This window comes from Macrobrachium nipponense, chromosome 1 (assembly GCF_015104395.2).
Source record: "Macrobrachium nipponense isolate FS-2020 chromosome 1, ASM1510439v2, whole genome shotgun sequence".
Taxonomy (NCBI): Eukaryota; Metazoa; Arthropoda; class Malacostraca; order Decapoda; family Palaemonidae; genus Macrobrachium; species Macrobrachium nipponense.
In genome coordinates, this window is record NC_087200.1 from 147,927,472 (window position 1) to 147,950,161 (window position 22,690).

The 22,690-nt window shown below is 37.5% G+C and overlaps 1 protein-coding gene across 1 annotated transcript in view; it reads right to left on the reverse strand.

The window, feature by feature from the left end:
- Nucleotides 1-22,690, reverse strand: part of LOC135219735 (cysteine-rich venom protein-like) — a 217,769-nt gene that overhangs the window by 155,652 nt on the left and 39,427 nt on the right. The window contains exon 2 of the mRNA XM_064256742.1: nt 2,998-3,789. Within this exon, the coding sequence (XP_064112812.1) occupies nt 2,998-3,514 (517 nt within the window). The 5' untranslated portion in view covers nt 3,515-3,789. The remainder of the gene's footprint in view (nt 1-2,997; nt 3,790-22,690) is intronic.

Consider the following 22,690-nt stretch of genomic DNA (forward strand, 5'->3'; position numbering starts at 1 on the left):
TGATTTTCCTGATGTATAGTGAGTCTGATATTATGTGATACAGTGATGTTTGTCACACACAAAACACAGCACACACACTATATATATATATATATATATATATATATACATACATATATATATATATATATATATATATATATATATATATATATATATATATATATATTATATTGACAAAGGAGGGCATCAAAACATCAAGGTTGAAACCAATCCGGAGATATTCATCAGATTATCTCTCCGGCATCAATTAAGAGAGCCGTCCATCGAACAGACGACCCTCTTATCACCTCATTAGCAACACAAGTGAGGCCGAAATCACCTGCGAAGAGGGAAATTAATCTGGCGACACAAAGGGCTGCCTGTGGTCGTAAACGGGATCAATGTGGCGAAAGACTACAAGACGACACTCACTGGTTAATAAGATCGTGGCGTTGAATCGTTATTTGTGACCCTGAGGGAGAATGGAGCTTTTGAGAAGACTGGGTGATGGGGCTACTCACCGCTGACACTCACTTGTATTCTTTTGTGTGTGTAGCACTAGCAAGTCTATCGATGTGAATATATATTGTTTACAACTGCAGTAGGTGTATGTCAGCGTATGTTTTCGATGTATATGTGAACACATGTATGCATACACTTCATATATATATATTATATATATATATATATATATATATATGTTGTCTGTCTTTTGTGTACCTTCATATTTAATTTAGAGAGATTTACTTATTTGTCTGTTTACCTTCTTACATACTTACGTGATTTCGAATGGTAAACGTTCAAAGAACATTTATTCCTCTACCCAATCACACATCAAACCGTAACGAGTGGAAATGGTCAAATCATATATATTGATCGATCTGTCTCTGTGTGGTTTCGAAGCAAAAAATTTTAGGTAATAGAATGCATTTTTTTTAATGTGGCCTTTGACATTGTGCATTCCCGTTATTGGACAAGATGGCTCTTAATGTCATCAATAGTCCCTGTGGGTATTCCTTTATGAAGAGCCTCTTTGTGGTCACTGAGTCACGTCACGAATTTTGGGTCAGTAGATATTTGTGGGTGCAAAGTTCTCATTGGGAGGTCCAGCTTATTGTTGTCCTGGAGTGAATATGTGAGAACAGGAGGTTTCAACTCTAAAACAGTAAGATAGTTTGGGTCGCTTGCATACGCCTCTCTTTGTTTATTATTATATATATATTTGGTTTGTGTTTGCACGCCTAACTCTCGTGCACGTAAATATGCGAATATCTGAAGAGTAATTGTGTATAAATGAAGTGTTGTGTGTTTATGCTTAACTGTCGTATTGTCATTCACTAGTAGACTATATTTCACTTATATTCAGGTTACTTACGCTTGAGTCGCTGTTATTTGCATGCGTTTAAACTTGTATGTGTTGCTATTTTATTAAGATATTTTCAATATATGATGCAATATGCTTTAAGTGGTTATATGTGCAGCTATCGTTTGTAAAGTACAACTTTTGTACTGAAATTTCATTAACACTTTGGCAGTTTGTATGATCCGAGGAGGTAACTTCTGTGTCTTGTTTATTTGGGATGACATGGCCTACATTTCCCACATTCCCCAGGGAATCGATCCCGAATGTCTCACTCGTGAGGCTAGGTTTGTGAAGCTTGTTTTCCAGGACATGGAGAGAGAATAGAAAGTCCGTCGTTACTGCTACATTCATACTTTTAACTGCTAAATCAGGATGAACCTTATGTGCAGAAATTTCCCTTAAAGCTGGGCACCATGTTCAGCTGCTAGATTTAGAAGGCCCACCAGAAGCGCTTCAAACCACCATTAGCCCACTTCCCCATTCAGCTGTCTGTCTATCTTACGGCAGCTTTCTTGCTTCTAGGATTGCTCGTCGTTCGTTTTAGATGAATGAATGCCAGGGGCTCTCGCTCTAGGGCAGTCCATAGTTCCTGGTTATGGAAGCAATTCCATTCATATCTCTATGTAGAGTTAGGTAAGTAGTACGTAATTATACCCTTTGAATTATCCCGACACGCTAGATGACAAATTTTGCAACAACCAAATCAAAATAAAAAGAAAGTAACACGGAAGAGCGTAGGAGAGAGGAAAAAAATTGGAAATCAATAGCGCAAAATAGAGTCGATTGACTCCAGTAACATAATCACGAGTGACTGATACCCAAGAAATAAATTTTTTGGTACATTAACAAAACAAATGATCTTGAGAGAAAATCTTCAGCAATTGTTATCAAAACGAGTGTATCGGCGAGTCGAACACTATCGTACATCCTGATGAGAGACCTGTCTCGCCAAGCAGTAGTGGATCAGGTACCACCGTAACTCTTACGCAAGATGACGAATGCGCTGCTGCTGCTGTACGGAATTTCTTCGAAAGGCTGTTTTTGCATCTGGCTTAATTATTGGATCATGATTTAACAATCGTACCTTTGGTATATCATTCATTTTGTAATTCACGAAACAAGATTCCAAATTAGAGCAGCGCCAGCATAACGCAACCATTTAGATCGTAGGGCACCATTGATAAGTAGGATTGTAAGTTTTTGCTAAGAATCTGCATTCATCATTTTTATCGAGCATTTTGATGAAACACAGAGGTGTCACGTACGGATGTTGCGTTAGCTCGAACTACTCTGTTCAGATCTGATGAAAGGAGCAACAAAATTCTGTCTCCATCATCATCAGCGTCATCAGACGACACAATGATGTCTGTCAGCCAAAGGGCTCGAGTCAGATCACGATTCAGTAGATGTCAAGTTGCTCATTAGAAGTTTTACAGATCGTTTCTCATAAATATACCAATAACTTGTACAACTATTTGATTTCTACTAGAAATGAAATACTTTTGACATCCTCTTCGATAGATAGATGTGAGATCGTTGACTACTTTTCTAACGTTTTTGTGTTAAATTTGTATTCCATATGGCACATGATATTGCGAACGTCTATCAGAAGAGAGAGAGAGAGAGAGAAAATAAGGGTTTTAGCTACTCACGTCTGTTGGGAGCATTGGATTTCCTGTTGGTGGGATACTTGGGCGCCCTGCCTCCTTTGTTATGGATTCGTCTGACGTTGGTCCAGTTGTTCTTCTTGGGGGAATGACGAGAGGTGGAGTTCGCCCTGTTGTAATTTCGGTTCCTCCTCACGTTGCTGTTCTGGTGCCATTTGGACGCCCCCGCGTACCCTTCGTAATTCATCAGAAGTGAATCGTATTCGTCTTCGTCGTCATCATCAAAGAAAATCCGTTTGTGTGTCTTCTTCTTTCCGTTAGAATCGTCATCGTTGCCCGCCAACAAATGGTCGCTTGTATCCTCGACCTCAACCTCAGCCGGTAGGTGGTTGTTCGTGCGAGCAGTGCCATTCCTGTTGGCGTTCCGTGGTCTCACGTCAATGAAGCTTCCAGGTAATTCAAACCTGAGGGGGACGGTGACGGGCAGGGTGTAATGCGAGGACAGGGAACGACTGATGAAGCCCGCCATGAAAACTACCAACAACGCCAACCTGAAGAGCATTTTTGATCTGGTGTTTCTGAGGCGATCATATCCACATCTTCAGAGGGTGACTGATTGCGGCGTCCATATCGGAGGGTATTTGGACTGAATTCCCTGACTTCATTATAACTTTATGCTGTTTTCCAGAGGGAAATCATCGCCCGAGAGAAGAATGTTTTTACCTCGTTTCTCAGCGCACCTCTCTCAAGTAATATCTTTCTTTCTCTTGCATCTCTGTCTCCTTCGGTGTTCTCAGGGGTCACCAGCCGAGACCCACAGATACTGCAGGAGTCTCTCTGGAATGAAAAAGAAAATAAATGGAAAATGTTAATATCGGGTCATATTGCAGACAGGAGGTAACCATTTCACACAATATCACACAAGAATTGTAAATTATAAACAGGATAATAACCAAAAGAAGTTGGCAGACTCAAGGATAATATACAGCAAGTGACGCAATCGCAAATGCGCATTATTGGCACAAGATGTTTTGCATATTTTTGCACGGCATAAATGTATTCATAGATAAGTATTTACGTCTCTCTCTCTCTCTCTCTCTCTATATCTCTCTATCTCTCTCTATCTATATATATATATATATATATATATATATATATATATATATATATGTGTGTGTGTGTGTGTGTGTGTGTGTGTGTTTGTGTGTAAAAACGAGAGAGAGAGTCCTAGAGTTTGAAGACAGTCAAGTAGAAACAAAATGAAAGTGACGGTAGGAAAAGGAAAGGCACATGTAGGAGAGAGGCCAAGAACATAGAGTTTTCGGTCAGCCTCAACAAGCGGACGGGACACAAAGCAGCATTCCTCCATCTCCAGACAGACGAGCGTGCACGCGCATGGACGAACAAACTCGGGCATGGAGTGTACAGCGGCGTCTTGTTTGTAGAGGGATTTGGAAGACAGAGGTGGGCGGTGGGAGGCTGGTTGCTCCTCCTGGTTAAGATATATTCAGTGGGTGGGGACGACAGGTGGATTGAGCGAGTGGGCGAATGGAAGAAGCAAAGTGGGTTCTCGAAATAAAAAATACTACTTACAGAAACGTCAGGAGGTCTTTGCATCATCATCGCTGCCATATTGGAAAAAATATATATAACGTGAACCATCGAATTAGAATTTCTTTGTACAAAAATGTGAAATGCGGCCCAGAGGTAAAATATCTTGTAGGCAACAACGCAAAATTGCACAATAAGCGGAAAATATTACCATCTCCAAAAAATACTGCCCATCAAATAAAATAGCCTTTGGACAGTTAAGGCAAAATACCAGCCTCCCCCCCAAAAAAAGTAAAAAATGCAACTGTGAAAATAAAAATGGCAACAAGAAACGCAAGACCCTTCAACTGGAAAGCCCTGATACGAGAAGGCAAGAAAAGATTCCCTCAAATCGAATGGTTTGTTGTGCAGATGCTAAATATGACTTTTCAAATTAAACACCTCAAATTTCAAACAGCATTAAGAGCGTTTGAAAAAGAAACGCTAAAGGATGACCCCTCGAATGAAGTGTCATTTAAGAATTGTCAGAAAGGACCCTTCTACGTCAAAATGTGACGTGAAAAATACCAAACGGTCTCGTGTAAATACAGTAATGGGCATACAAAGAGATCTCTGAACTTCTCGATACCTACGGTTTGTTTTTGCTAACCTTTTTGAGTATGAATCTGTGAAATAATGAAACTAGCATCGCCTTAACGGTTCGAACCTGGGTCAGGAAGAGCAGGGCTCCAGCACCGACTCATCATTGCTATCACGAATGATTCTTGGAAAAAGAAAAAGAAAAATTTTTTTTACCACGTCACTGTGACTTTCGAAAATCGTTTTAACGGACTCGTCTGAGGGACTCTAGAGGAACGTCTTAAGGACTTTTAAATGAACGAGGTCGGATCCACGATCGAGTAATGAGGAAGTTGTCGTTTGGAGGAGGAAGTTTAACGATAGGGTTGGTTGGGTCCTCCCCGAGTCGGTTTGCCTTGCCAGTATGCAAATTTGAAGGGGAAGTCGTCGTGATATAAAACGCACCGTTGGATAGTCGACGGAGAAAATGTTAGTGATGTGCGAAGAAGAATAGTCGAAGAAGATGACTGGAGTTGGGTTCAGTGGGCGGATGGGTGGGTGGGTGGGTGGGCGGGTTTTTATATGCGCTTGTGGGTATGATAGCATCAGAGTGCGCCCGTGGACTGGGCTACACACGTAGCAGTAGTAGTACCCCGAGACACAAAGGTCTTCTTGAGGTGTGGTACCTGCCCAGACAACTCTATGAAACTTTAGGTTAGCAGACAGATTTTTTTTATTTTATTTTATAATTATTTTTTCTCCGTTTGCTTCATTTGATGAAGGTGGGTGACGGCGAATAACTGGTCAAAAGAATTAATTATATTTCTCCCTCAGGACGGCTGATTGTATCTCTTGTGTAGGAGCGGCTTTTCTGAACAGAAGCTTTAGATGTTGCTCTGATGCTTACGAGATGAATTCTCCTTTACATTTGTTGTGTTTTTTCTCTTTTGGCTAACGTAAGTCGTGGAGGATAACGGGAGAGAATACAGAAAAAAAGGAAAGGAAAAGCCTATTAAAAGAATAAGAATGAATTCAAGTTCCTTAAAGAATGCTAACGATGAGAATAGTCTAGTAAAAAATTATTCAAAAGGTTCACGCAAACGGACCAGCATAATATTATGAAGCATGTACCACTCGATCATAAATTCTTTTTCGAGGACCAATAAAAAGAAGAATTTAAATACTGGATTTTTTTTCTCTTAAGAAAATTTGTCCTTGAGTCCAGCAACTGATCCAGCCAAACTGAATGAGAGCCATTGCGAGGTGCTATGATTCCTTTGGTGATAAAGGACTAGCTTCTTGGAGGACACAGGACAGTGGGACTGATAACCTCATGCCCTTTATTAGTCCAGACCCGAAGAAAACAAGAAAAAGGAGAAAAGGAAAGTTTTTGCGCAAGGGGTAGGTAGGGAGGGGGGAGTGGCTTGACCAAGAAGGGCCCACTGTTAAAGAAGTCGTGTTCATTTAGGTTTGAGGATTAATTTTAGAACGTGTAAATTAGCATTAAGCAATGAATTAGTTTATTTCAGTGGAATGAGAACGGTAGAGAGAATAGTTGCTTTGGTGTGTGTGTGTGATTTTTTTAATGGTACACAGACTTAAGTGATAAGTTACCCGGAGAAATAGCACGATATGAATACGTAACGAGCATCCAACACGAAACTAGAGACAAAATTATCAGGAGAAATTTTTACAGGAGAACAAATAACAGAAGAAAAGTATAAACTCTCAGTGACAGGAGCCAGCTGATGGACTGGAGAAGGATGATAATGGTCTGTTGTTCATCTGAGAGTTGTAATCGTTTATTTAATTTTTTCTTTTACACTGGCCTTCCCGTACCTATACTGCAAGTATGCTTTCCACGCTTCAAATCCTTCGTGTTTTTATTTTACTGTGTCTGCAACTTCGTAAAGCTCAATAATTTTGCTTTTCATGATGATAGTCTCTCTCTCTCTCTCTCTCTCTCTCTCTTCTCTCTCTCTCTCTCTCTCTCTCTCTCTCCTGTTTTAGTATTCAGAGAATTGCATGAGCACCTTCCTTTGTTAATATCGAACCAGTCTATTGACTGTGATCTGATGCATTCAGTTTGGCCTAATAAGCACAGCGTCAAGCTTACCGAGTGTCTGGAACTTTATATCTCCCGCTGTTTTACCTTTGAGCTCATGCTGCCCTCTCAGTCTTTAGGACAACTGCCTCTAGATTGCAGGGTTAGTTTCAGCGTCAAGAGCCTAAGAAAGCGTCACTCATAGACATTTGAATCGCCCTTAGAATAAGTTTAGAACAAGACAGAAAACTTCCAGAAGTCTCATTATCAGCAAGGCGAACTACCCTCTACTCACATACCCCGTTCTCAGTTCACTGTCGCTTAATGACGGCAATATCGTATTTCTTCAATCTGAAAGCTTAGTCTTCTTTTGTGTCACATTCTTTCGTTTTTCGCCCTGTGCTGACCATACACCCCGTTTTCTCGAACCTTTAGCAGTCTTAGTTTACAGATTATGTCATGACCTTGTGCATTATCAAGTCTGAACCCCTCCTAAGAGCTCACTCAGTCAAACATTCTTTCTCGATATATATATATATATATATATATATATATATATATATATATATATATATATATATATCAAAATGCATGTGGAGCACATGAACGCATATACAATTATATAACTCACGCCGTTATAATTACTAATGTTGTAACTAATTGTAAACACTTTTTTTTCATATGTAGTACATAAACAAGAATTAATACATAAACAGCTGTTAAAATCAACAAAGTAAATATATATATATATGTGTGTGTGTATGTATATATATATATATATATATATATATATATATATATATATAGATATATATATATATAAAAGTCATATCACTTTTCCGTGATTCATTGACGTTCCTGGACTTGAAAGGATCCTGGTTCGCGTTCCGATCCAGGCAAGTCTATTATCGAGAAAAAATTCCCCTTCGGTTAAGCATATATGAAAATATATTAATTCCGAGGTAGAGCGAATTACATATTAAAGGACATTGTAGCTCGATATATATATATATATATATATATATATCTATATATTATATATATGTATATATATACATACATACATATATATATCACACACACACACACACACACACACACACACACACACATATATATATATATATATATATATATATATACTTTGTTGTATTTTATATCTACAGCTGTTTATGTATTAATTCTTGTTTATGTACTACATATGAAAAAAAATGTTTACAATTAGTTACAACATTAGTAATTATAACGGTGTGAGTTGAGTTATATAATTGTATATGCGTTCATGTGCTCCACATGCATTTTGATATATTTCCACACGAATTCGACTAGATACTTCATTTATAAAACTCTTGACGCTGAAACTAAACCTGCTATCTAGAGAGAGAGAGAGAGAGAGAGAGAGAGAGAGACGAGAGAGAGAGAGAGTCGCTAATGAGAGGCATTATCCTCCAGGCCACTTCTCAAGCATGTTTTTAGAATGAAATCAATCGTACGGTGAGAGGCAATACTTCTTTTTGTTGCTTTTGGGCTAATGAGATGACTTTGCTTAGTAGAAATGACTTAGACGAAATTATCGTATTTTATCTTGGTGTTGTAGACCCTGAATTTATGCACTGTTTACTTTTTAGATTTTATATTTTAATAAATTATTGAAGCGTAGTTTTTATATTTCTTTAATTATTCTAGTGTTACTAGCTCTTCATGGTTTTTAAATTGTTTCGTTATTGTTTTTTGTTTATGACGTAGAACAAATACAAAACTTAGATTTTTGCAGAAATTGTTTAAGGTAACAATTTAGTTCGTTTAACTTCTCGATCATAATTCGCTGCTGATAATATCATAGAAGGCAAAGCCTCAAGTGTCCCAATTCAGATTGATTATAATTGCCTTATGCCATCGCTGGAATATTCCACTGTATATATATATATATATATATATATATATATATATATATATATATATATATATACTATAGAAATCCACTGCAAACTAATGCCACTTTAAACTAGTCATATGAGATGCTGTTGCTAGCCCCACGCCTTTTCTAACCTGGCTGCAACCTACCATACACATATATGGATATATATAATATATATCATGTATATGAAGAAATGTATATATATTTTTGTATATGTATATATATATATATATATATATATATATTATATATATAATACGTATGTTATTGTAAAAACATAATGGCCTCTTAATCAGTTACCACCATATCTGGTAAAAATTGACCGGTAGATTCTGACTATACAATTAGCCTAAAAGCAATGAACGTTTAAACACTTGGCTCTGATGATGAAGGTGGGTCTGTGCCAGCCAATTCTTGTATGTGTATTTGAATTGGAAAGATAAATGAGCAGGAATTGAATAGATTTGTGCCTTTCTTCGTAGTCTGGTGGATGTCGTGAGCTCGTTCTGGTATTCCGGATGCGGATTTGAATTTCTCCCGGGAGTCAGAATATCTTTATATGGTTTTTCATTTGGATCTCCGGCCATGGAGAGATCGTATAGTTTTTTTATATGTGTATCTATAAAAATGTGTGTGAGAGGTTGTCATGATTAAATGGAGGCTGTAAGCACTCTTCTGTGTGAATCTCCTGTCTTTAATGGTAAACAAGATGGTTTCCTTTTCTTACTCTCTGAAGGATTTAGCCCAAATTAAAAGTTCACAATTGTTTGTATATAAGCAGTGAAAAAAGTCTCAAATCAGAAAGGTGAACAAAAAACGTTCTTTAATTATAAGAAATAAAACTGCAGTGAAGTTCGCTGGATCATTGCGCTTTGACACACATTCTCAACCAGTGAAGCAACAATGCACCTCATTGTACCTCAATGTATCTCATTAAGAAGGAAAAAACAAAAAATCTGGGAAGATGTCGTGTATCATCTAGTCCCCCAGATCGAGAGCCTCTTTAATATGCTGTGGACTCTGGTTGTTTGAATGTCTCATGACTCAAGACCCGTTGAATAATCATTCTTGAAATTGAACGCTTTTCTAACACTTGATAGTTTTGAGTTGACGTCGTTCAAGAAGTCCACTTAATGTGTGATAATTCCACCGTACATGAAATCCCATTGCTCATATTTCCTGACTGTATTTATATCAACAACACTGCTGTATCTGTGTGTTTGTTTTTTTTTCCCTCGAATTCCTAGAATGCTTTGTGTCCGATTGGTGGCTCAGCATTGCTTTCAGTCACAACGAAACTCAAAACCTTTGTGAGAGCCAAGTCTAGGTCAAAGGATTTAAAGAGAAAACCCTTTGGATTTTGGTGATTTACTCTTCTTTTCTTTTTCCAAGGTTTCGCTGCAATTAAGTAGTTTATTGCTTATTATGAATATCTGACATCACGGTGTTGATGCATCATTAAGTGTCTTGGCCATTCTCAGTGTCCTCAGTGCTCCAGAGGTAAGCCAAGGCATTATGTCTAATACGTGAGATGAGAGATCAAGGGGTCAAGGAAAAAGAAAAACAGTTGATGAGAATGAAGGATACTCGATGCAGAAAGAAATAGGAGCAAGAGAAATCAGAAATGGAGACTGGAAAACAAGAAACAAAACACTCGAGGTAGAGGCTCTCGCCTTTGGCGACCCACTCGAGCGATGTCCCGAGTGCAATATGTGATCGAAAATGACCGCTCGAAATAGTGGTCGCTCACGGGACGTCCTCGTGACGTCATTCGTTAAATGATTATGTCTTGACTTGTACGTACATCCCCTTGCAAATAAAGACGAAAGGTCACCGTGCTAAAGAATGCAGGGATCACTTGCTATCGTCGTATTCCTTAACACTCGAGCACAACGAATTGTCTCATATGAGGGCGAAGTCATCTCTCATATTTGCTTCTTATCTCTTATATTAAAACTTTATCTGCCAAACGTGTGTGTCAAGCTTCACCTCCCTCTATTTAGGTCTTACTTATTATTCAAGCTTTGTCGATTATTTCTTTGGCTTGAAGGAATTAAATGTGAAATCTGGAATGCTTGTGTGGTTGCATACATACATGTATGAATGTATGCATCCTTACGTATTTTAGTTGTCTATATCCACAAACTATTGTTGAATAGCTGTCTTTACAATGCTAAAATGCCATTTCTACTATAATAGGATACAACAAGGATCAATTGGAACAATGTCTGGAACACAATTATTTTTCTTTTATCAGTTGGATGGCTGAGTTGGTTTTCCGATAGGAAAAATTTGCGATGTTTGAAGTAGTATGAGATTACGATTAAAATGCTGTGAAGATCGTGCTTTGAGAGAGAGAGAGAGAGAGAGAGAGAGAGAGAGAGAGAGAGAGAGTTACAGGAACAGTAAGAGGAATGCGCACTTGTGACTTTTATTGCCTGATTGTCATGGTTTGTTAATGCAATTTGGCGTTACAACGACTAGATGGTCGTCGACGCCGTGATTTTTCTTTCTTCAGAATCATAAATGCCAAACATGTTTGATGCCAAAAATCACGTTTAAAGATTTAAGAAAGGCTAAAACCAGTTGCTCGGGAATGCAAAGATACTGATGAAATCAAATAATCTCAAAGAACAACTTTGACAAATGGCCGAGACAGACCTCTTTAGGAAAAGTTGCATCATATGATTGGGGAGTAATTCTAGAGTGACTGAGAGCTGCTTCCCTAAATTATAATGATGGAAAAACCTCATATCGTAAACTCTACAAGTTTATGGTTTCCACAGCTGATGGAGGTGGTTCTTACCTCGAGTCAAGTGGGATATCCCACGGCAACTAAGGTCGCCCCCGTAAGGGCTCAGTGCCATCAGTGCACCTCGCATGTGCACTGTTGGCATTGCTTAAGGTTCTTTGCAGCGTCCCTTCGGCCCATAGCTGCAGGCCCTCTTTCTTTTTGCCGTACCTCCTTTCGTATCTTACTCTCCATCCGCTTCGAACAGTTGCTTCATAGTGCAACTACATTGAGGGTTTCCCCCTGTTACGCCTTTGTAACCTTTTACTCTCAGTTTTCCGTTTAGTGTTGAATGACCTCGCAGGTCCCAGCTCTTGGCTTTCGGCAAAATTGTATTTTCTAACTAAAGGTTTCGGTATGCGTGATGGTTGTAAGGATGGAGGAGGACAATAACTATCATTCGGTTCCGCTGAGGTGCCTAATGTGAATGCCCACCATAGGCAGTATTCTCGATGGAGCCATTCACTCTTTCACACACGACTGTTACAATACTATCACGAAAACCTCAGTATACCGACTCCACGAGTTTGGCGTTTTCTGTTACCAGTCCATCTTCTGCAAGAGGTTGAGTGTCACTTGTGGTGTTTTCCTTAGAAGTATTAAATACCTTTTCGAGGTAAGGAACTAGTCTCTTCAGTGTCAAAGATGAATATCTACCAGAGTATTCTGCTAATTTACAACCTAGATAAAACGTTTGATGTCTGTGCCTGAACAAACAAAATAACTCTTAAAATATCTAAAATCTGTGAATTCTCGAAGGAGCAAGGCGAGGTGAGGTACTCATAGGAATAATCATAAGAATCATGTGATTTACGTCATCGTAGTGTAAAGTTTCTCTTCACGCCGTCGGAATGCGGGGGCACACAACACTGCAACTGGGGTTTTTTTTTAACATCACTACAGAATTATTAGATTTTACGTAAATTGTAATGGACTGGTTTTACCGTAAATATCGTTTCCCTTTGACGCGATATTTATAATGAAATCCCATATCACTTGAGTACTCCATTTTATCCGGCAGTAATGATAGTGTCCTTCCTTTCTGAGAAGGGAAATTGCTTTATTCGTCAAAAAGCTTGTGAAAGTTTCTTTAATGGAACAACGATACGCGTTGTAATTAGAATCTATTGTGTATGTCTGTGCGCTTTTCCTAATAATAATTATATTTCCAATATACATATATATTTACATATACATACATACATACATACTACATATATATATATATATATATATATATATATATATATACTTATACATATACATATACATACATATAAACTAGTTGTCCTGAATTTTGTGTCTATATCCACAAACTACTGTTGAATAGCTGTTTTTACGATGCTAAAATGCCATTTCTACTATAATAGGATACGACAAGGATCAATTGGAACAATGCCTGGAACACTATAGTTTTTCTTTTGTCAGTTGGATGATAAAGGCAGAAGCCCAGTCAGTATACGGAGACCAAGAGCAGATAAAACGCCTCACGAATAATTAACTGCATTTATTGTGGCCAACGGCGTTTCCCAATAATCCATTGCATTTAAAGGCTGCAATGACACATAATTTTGTTTAATAAAATTAAGAACCACTACATAAAATTATAAAGACAAAGATAGATTTCTATAAATACTTTAAAACATACCTACCAATACATGGCTAACACATAAGGTAAAGGTGACTAACATAAAAAGGTAAAACTGGTAGGACGTGAACAACAGTAGAAAAAAAAAAATTTTTTTTTTTTACAAAGGAAAAAAAGGGTGTGGAAGACGTCTGGGCATTTAATGAGGGAACGAGTGCTTTAATGTAAAATTGACTGTAAAGGTGTAAGTTCGTCGTCGTGTTGGGCTAAGGCTATTAATTCAAAGTTTTTCATATCAATCTACGTTTTGAAGATTGCAGAGTGACTCCTTATATTTGATTTTTTTTCTACTGTTCGGTTTACTTCCTGGCAGTTTTACCTTTTTATGTTTAATCACTTTTATGCATGTACTGGGTAGGTATGTTTTAAACTATTTTAAGAGATTAGTTTAGTCTATAATTTTATGTAGTGACGTTCTAATTGTTATTAAACAAAATTATGTCATAGCAGCCTTGAAAATGCAGTGGATTCATTCGAAACGCCGTCGACCACAATAAATGCAATTTGTTGTTCGCGAGCCTTTCCACATCTGCCCTTTGGTCTCTAGGTTATATATATATATATATATATATATATATATATATATATATATATATATATATATATATATATATATATATATATATATATATATATATATATATATATATATATATATATATATATATATAGTGTGTGATATACTTATATATAAAATATAAGATATATATATATTATATATAAAATATAGATATATATATATATATACTTATATATATTATATATATATATATATATATATTGTAACATACATACATGAGATGTATGTGAAGCCCTCAGTTTAAGAAATCTTGAACTGAAATATAAGTACAATATTTTTTTCACTCGGAAAAAACAAGACCACCCACATCAGCACACAGAAGCCATGCCTACCTCTTCCCTTAGTCATTAAAAGTTCGACATGGCAGATTCTCCTACTTCGCTTCTCCCCCCAAATTCCGCCTCTCCTATAGCTAAATGAACCCACCATAGTCATCTGTTTCCCACACCTGGTGCTGTCGTTCAAATTTTATTTCCAGGCAACCGTCAACACCTCCAAGAAAGCTGGTGCCAAGATGTGACAAACATGAGACAAAGAAAGGAGAGAGAAAAGATGGCTCGAGCAGTGAGTCGGGCTCTTTTATGGACATTCACCGCAACTCAGCGCCTCAGTGGCGTGGTTGGTATGGTGTTATCGTATCACCTCTGTGGCTGCGAGTTCGATTCTCGGTCACTCCACTGAGGGGAGAGAGATGTGTACTTCATGTGATAGAAGTTCACTCTCGACGTGGTGCGGAAGTCACGTAAAGCCGTTGGTCCCGTTGCTGAACAACCACTGGTTCCATGCAGCGTAAAAACACCATACAAACAAACTAACAAACAAACGTAGCAGACTCAGTCCTGTACACACCAGGTGATTTCCTGGTCACTCCTCCCCCTCTCTTACTGTCCGGGTTCGAGACTCCTCTCCCCCATTACCTGGTGCTGGCCCAACTCCAAGACTCCAATTGTCAAAGAACAAGGTACAGTTTGGTTTTGAAATTTATTTCGACACAATTCTTTTCCTACCTTAATTACTGTTTGCTCTCATAATATATAACTCAATTCTCCTTTGCATCTCCTTCAGAGAATAAGTGAAGTGACGAAAATATTTGTGAATTGCATCCACGAGTGTTACATTTATATATCGCTAACTCATAACAGTGTTAAGTTACTTATCCTCTCTGCCGTACACAGCTCCAAATTACATGACGCGCATTTAGATCGAGAATTACAGTGCATCCTTAATTTGCAGAATTTGCCAAGGAGTAATCATCTATTTCAAGTCCTAGGGTGAAAGAATGAGGAGCTGCTGTTAACTATCATTTTATGATATGTGATAATTGAACAAGAAATTTATTCCTTTAAACTCTGGAGCTAGTGCCTTCAGTTCCTTTGTAAAATTCTTCTGAGCGACAATAATAATCTTGGTTAAATGTAACTGCATTTTCTGTAAATCCGTAATTTTTAATACTTTTTCTTCCCCTGTTCTCTATTGTTAACTGCATTGCACGCAGTCTTGTCAGATGTCAGTTAATTTTAGAGTAAATGATAAATCTCACTCAGCCACGCACGTAACAAATAATATATATATATATATATATATATATATATATTATATATTATTATATATAATATATTATATAGTTATATATATATATTATATATATCTTATATATATATATATATATGTGATATATATAGATATATATATATATATATATACATACACACATATACATATACACATATTTTATTTGTTTATTTATTATTTACGCATGCTATATATATATATATGTGACGGTACTTACTTTCTTTGCACAGATCTAAGTAAACGTGTGCCGTGGAGGCTGTACTTTGGGGAATTAGGTAAAGGGGTTCTGTTAGGATGAGAAATTAATTGATATGTTTCTTTGCATTAAGTTTATTCTTCTTCGTTAGGGGTTCTTACACATGTTTTCCACCTTCTGAGTTACTGGGCTCTTGGACTGATAAAACTTAATTGGCACTTGTTGTAATTACGAGTCTATAGGCACGAGGGAATTTTACTGAGTATTGATTGTCACTTTCACTGTCTTTGATTGATTCGCACACCACACTTTTTGCACCTGTTCTTCTTCTGGGATTCTTCTGTCTTTCTCTCTCTTCTCTGCCTGTTGCTGCGCCACTGGTTCTCCCCTCTCGTTCCCCTCTTTGTCGTTGTCTTCTCTTGACTTCTCTGTTCCCCTTTTTTCTCTGCTCTCTTTTCTCTGCCTGCTCTCTCTCTGTCTCGCCTTTTTGTTCAGTTGAAATCTCCTTAGCCCCGCCTTTGGATTTTTGGATTCTGACTGGGTGTGGCATTTTCTGAAAGACTTTTTGTGTCTTAGTGGCTATTAACTTCATACGAGACCGCCTTCCTGTCAGGTCTTCTACAGTAATTCGTAGGCTTTGAATTTGTATACGCCTCCTTCTTCATGTCCTGGCTTCTTAGGGGCGTATCCCTTGGTAACCTCATAGGTCATTCGTTGATACCCCTTTTGGGCTGTCTTATGACCAACACTCATGGCTTTTGATTCGTCGATACTAGAGGCCTACCTTTGGGAGGGTGGAGCTTTTAAGAATTTGGTACTTCCCTCTTTCTAACAACGGGTCATAGAATTCCTTTTTAACGTATGCCAGATGGCTCTCTCTGACCTGTTCACGAAAGGAACGCCGATTAGTCATAGGTGCTAATGAGAGTAGTTTCCAATTTCTCGAAGATGCCTGGGCGATATCCTTCGTCGCCCATAATCTCTTGTTGGTCACTAATCGCTGGTACGGACAGAGGCTTTTTTGGGGGAGATGAAAACCAGATGTCTAATGGCTAAAAGCCTAATGTTTGGAGTAACAAAATCCCTTCGCTAAGAAAAATCATTATCTTATTCCTTTTCCTTTCTCTTCTCTTATTATCCGTTTCGTGCCTTTTTCTTAAGTATTATTAAGTTATTGTCTTTTGGAATAACGACACTGTGCCACACTATTACAGTCTCGGCCCGCTACCTCGCTGACTCTGACAGCGTTAACTAAGCTGAAGCAAATATTATACCTACCAGAGGACTCCTAACTTATGCTTCTTGGAAATCATATTGAAACTTTAACTCAAAATCATCAAAAGTGAATGTAAACATGAGCAAATCCTTGATTAAGTAACGTTAAGGGCAACAATCAAAATTGAATGTAAACATGAATAAATTCTTGAGTAAGTAACATTCAGAGAAACATAAAAACTGAATATGAATATGAACAAGTACTTGATTAAGTAATATTAAAAGAATCATCAAACTGAATTCAAATATGAGTAAATCACATTAAGAAACATGAAACTGAATGCAAAAAAAAAATAAATCACCAAAAACAAGAAAAACTGAAAGTTTAACATACATAAGCCCTTAAGTCACATAAGTTATATAAATGCATGGTAGAAGCAAAAAAATAATGGTAACTATCCAAGTTTACAGTACATGATTGGTTCAGTCCTCTGTCCTATTCTATCTAGGTGGATATCGTTTTTCTTTTATGGAAAAGTAAATTTCGTTCTTTGTTGACGACACTTGATGGCTTCTTGTTTGCTGTGACCTGCTGCTTGGAGACAAGTCCTGGGAGAAAATATCCTTGTGTATTTGTATGCAATAACAAGTGTGTCCTTGACTTCCTACTGAGATTGTGTATTGTGTTTATGCAAAATTTCATTGGACATTCTTACTGTAATTTCTGAGTAACCTTGTATATTAAACAATATAACTTCACTGCTTGATACTAAAACAAAATTGGCAACTCAGTTAAAGGAACCGGTTAGTGGTTAATACTTGTAGGTTTCTTCTACTGTGACAACAATTAGTAAGCTTTCACCAATCAATATCTTGTTTGTAAGTTTTCAAAAACTACTATCTTGTTAATGAGTCTTCATCAGTTAACTTCTTGTTAGTGAGTCTTCATCAATTAATATCTTATTAGTAAGTTTTTTCATCAATCAACATCTAATGGATTTGAACAAAGTAAGTATATTAATTACCCCTTCAAAATCTTGATCATTTCTAAAACGAATTCTCTTATCTTAAAAATCTCTTAATGTCTATCTTAACCCGTCTTATTTATTCTTTTACTTCTAAGAATGTTCTCATGAACGATTAAAACTTAATATACGTCTTGAAATTCTTATACTGCGCATTGAATCGTTTCTTACATACCCAAATAATTCCCTTCAAGTCAAAATTAATTTGAAGTTAGTGCACATAACTCCAAAAAAAATTGCTGACAAACCAACTAATTAAAGTAAGAATTGCAACAATAAAAGATTATTCCTAAGTCGACCGATGCGGTAAACTAGCAATAAAGAAATCAAATAAATACATGGGAATAATTGGATGAACTAATGGGTTTGTTCTTCGGTTTCACTGAAAAGTGATTCTTCTATTTCTTAGGTTATATCTAGTTCCTTCTTCTGGAATGTCTTCTGACGGCTCTGTCATTTCGGATTCTTCAACTTCTTTGGTTCTCTTGACCTTGTCCTTGTTTATCCAAAATTCTTCTTCTTCTAATGATTCAGCATAAGTGGAAGGCATTTGGTTATTCATTTCTTAACCTTTATCTTAGTTTCTTGTACGTCTACGACCTTGTATGGATCCTGTGAATTTTGTGGCTAACTTAAATAATATAAAACACTTCTTACTTCCTTCTTAATATAGACTTTCATCCCCATTTCTTGTAGTCTACAGGCCTTAATCCTTCTTGATGCTTCTCTATCATATTCTGCTGGGCTTCTTCTAAATTCTTGTGCAATTGCTTGTGTATTACTTTAAAGTTTCCGATTCTTATCTTCATGATATCTTCAGAGTAATTAGGCTGTATTGGCTGATTCAGCCATGCATAAGATAATCTGGGTTCATATCCCCATCAAAGCTTTTATGGGAGTTGCACGAATACTCGTATGATGCCTTGCATTTAATGATAATTGACTAAAGGTAAATTGACGTCCCAGTCAGGATCCTGTCCTACTGTGTGACGCAATACGTCTAAAACCTTCCTGTTATTCCTTTCAACTAAGCCATTACTAGCTGGGTGATACGGCTGTATCGCTACCTTTTCTACCTTAAAGGCGTTACAAATTTCTTGAACTAATGAGTTGTTGAACTCGGTCCCATTATCAGAGATAATGAGCTGTGGGGCAGAATATCTGCAAAATATCTTATCAAAGAGAGCGATTGCACAATCCTTGGCACTTTTACTAGTTAGTGGTACCAACTCTGTATATCTCGTGAGCGCGTCGATACATACTAGTATATTCTTATTCCCTTTACTCGTGGTATGAAGATTAGTGATAAGATCAATAGATACTCTTTCGAAAGGAATCTGTGGGATAGGATATTTCCCTAGTGGTACTTCCTTGTCTGTTCTTCCCTTGTAGCTGTTGCATGTATTGCAGCTCTTCACATAATTACTAACATCCTGTGAATTCCCTTCCAATGGAAAGTTCTCTGGATTAGTCTAATTGTCTCATCCCTTCCTGGGTGAGCTCTCATGTCATCGTCGTGCATTAGCTCAATGACTTGTTTCTTAGACTCTTAGTACTAACCTTTTGTGCAGTACACCTAGAAATTGACCAAATGGTCATATTCGTGACACATCCAAATTAATACGCCATCTATGTCCGTTAATGCATCTGTGGGACATCCAACCTTCCTACCTAGTTCGGTTAATTCTTGTTGGCTGTGTTTTCTTTCGTTTCTAACGTATTTAAACAGTTCCCTTATATCTTCATCTCTTTCTTGTTCTTTTATGAAATTTTGCCGGGAAAGCTCCTCTGTATAGTGCATGGTGAGTACATTTACGTCATTGCACATTGTTTCATTCTTTTCTTCTTCTTGAATTATCATATTTATACTATCACCTTGTGACACATATCTTGATAATGCATCTGCTACCTTATTCGTCTTCCCAGGGACATATTTCACCTCTATATCATAATCTCGGGCTGCTGTCATGAACCAACGGGCTCTTCGTCCAGAAAAATTAGGGTTCTTAGCATTTCTACTGCAGCTGAATGATCCGTGAACACGGTTATCTTGTAACCAAAAATGATATTCTGAAATGCTTTAAGCGTCTATTATAGCTAGAGACTCGAGGTCTGTTACTGAGTAGTTCACTTCTGAGGGCTTTAATTTCCTACTGTAATAAGCTATCGCATTATACTTATTATCTTGTTCTGCAATTAAAACATGCTCCTATACCGATGTGGCTTGCATCCGTGGCTAAAAGAATTCTTTGCCAAAGTCTGGAAGCTAAGCACTGGGGGATGTGTTAATCTTTCTTCAATCATCAAAAGCTTATTGCTGCTCGTCTGTCCATGTAAATGATACGTGTTCCTTTAAAATTGTTCAGTTAGTGGAGCTGATATGACTGCGAAGTTCCCTATGAACTTGCGGTAGAAACCTTGCTAAACCTAAGAATGACTTTACGTCCTTCTTGCACTGAGGTGTAGGATATTCCCTAATCGACTTAATCTTTGCGTCGTTTACTTCTACGCCCTTTTCACTTAGTGTATGACCAAGGTAGTCTATTTTCCTTTTAAGGAAGTTACTTCTTCTTTAATTTAAGCTTCAGGTTGGCTTTTCTTAATCTCTTTAGGACTTCTCTGACTAAGTCTATGTGTTCCTCTATAGTGTCTGTTGCTATTACCAATCATCTATGTAACATGTACGTCCTTGCCTAGTAAATCGCCAAAATTTTATCCATTAATCTTACAAAAGTTACCGGGCTTGACTTTAGACCAAAGGGCATTCTTACATACCTAGGTATCCTGGCCTGTTGTACTAGTGGGAAAAAGCAGTCAAAGGTTTACTTTCTTCGTCTAGAGGGATTTGCAAGAATCCTTGCAATAAATCTATAGTGGTGAAGTACTTCTTGGACCCTATAGTGGCGATAAGATCTTTCATTGACGGCATTGGATAAGGATCATTTTCAGTAATTTGGTTCAATTTTCTGAAATCCACAACTATTCTGTAAGTTTTTGTCCTTTAGGAACTAACAAAAGTGGAAAGGACCATGGGGATTTAGATGGTTCTATTATTCCTTGCCTATTCATTCTTTGTACTTCTCTTTCAATGATCTCCTTCTGGGAATGTGCTACTCTGTAGGCTGGTATGTAGATTGGCTTTGTGTTTGATGGAATGTCTATCTTGTGCGTTATTTCGCGTGTATTTTCCCAAGGTGTCGCGTCTAGCGACTACATTCCTGATATTCGCACAATAAGTCTATGAATTCTTCTCTACATGGTTTTCCTTAATGTCCTTTAAATGAGATTCTATCTTAGCTCTTCTCAGTTTTATGTCCTGAGCGTAATTTCCATTTTCCTTTACGGATCGCGGCTACCGTTTCCCTTTCTACAACTCGGATAGGTATGGAGTATACTTCTGCTAGGCCTATTTCTGTACCTGGTGTTAATTTAACCTTTCCTCCTCTGTTATTCGTAATCTGTAACGCTATTTTGCCCTGTCTGACTTCGTGTAAACTAGAAGAATAATGTATTCCGTTTACTTGCGACTTTTCAGTAAGTGTGAGAATTTCCTTCCCTTCAAAAATTGGATTTACTGTACATTCTACCCACGTGCTTTCTCCTGGTTTAAGTCTTAATTCCCTCTCTAACTTTAAATAAGTGCATTGATTTGATTCTAAGAGGTTAATGATCTGTTGTGAACTCGTGATGCATTCTGGATATCTTCCCTCCGTCTTATCCTTCTTTAAAATACCTTTCATCGTGGGATTCTCTTGAGTCTGGGTTCTTTTAATTGACTTGCATAATGGTATTCTAGAAATCTCACGACCGTTTTTAATCACTAGTTTGTTCCCTAGGGGCAATCCCGCTTATACCTTGTCTAGCCATAGTTGGATAACCTATCAGCAAATGAGCAAAAGCTAATTGTATATCTCTGGCCTACCAGAACCTTTTCTCTTAGAGCAATTCTTCCTAGCCTAAATGGAAAATCTAACTGTCCAATTACGTGGATATCATTACCCTGGACGTCTGTGATTCTACAATCTACCGCTGGGTTCAAACTTAAGTGAGAAAAATACAATCGATACACCTTTTCTGACATTATATTCTTAGGACTACCTGTATCAAAGAATGTAACAATAGGTTTCTCTAGACCGACATGGGCTGGAAATAATGGTCTATAATTATATTCATTCCCTACATCAACTTGTACTAACCTGTGTAGCTTGACTTAGCCTTGACATTCGGACGTTCTCTCTGTTATAGAGGAAGATCCATTGTACCAGTAAGCAGAAAATTTCCCGTTGCGTCGTCTGACATTGACTGGACTGGTTGATACCCTATACTTGCTGTTTGATTAGCATATCTATTTGGGACGGAATCCCTATTTCCTCTAACTGGGGGAGATTGACTATTGTTTCTACCTCTGCCTCTCGACTGAGATCTACCTCTAGGAGCTGAAACAAATTTATTTCTGCATTCTCGGGCACTATGTCCTGTTCTCTTATGGAAAGGACAGAAGGCTATCCCTCGGCAGTCACTGGCATAATGTCCTCTCTTCTGACAGTTATAACACGTGACTGTCGAAAATCCTCCTTGAGAAGATTTACCTGGCATCTTATTCTGATTTCTAGATGGTGTCCTAGATCTATTTGGACCCC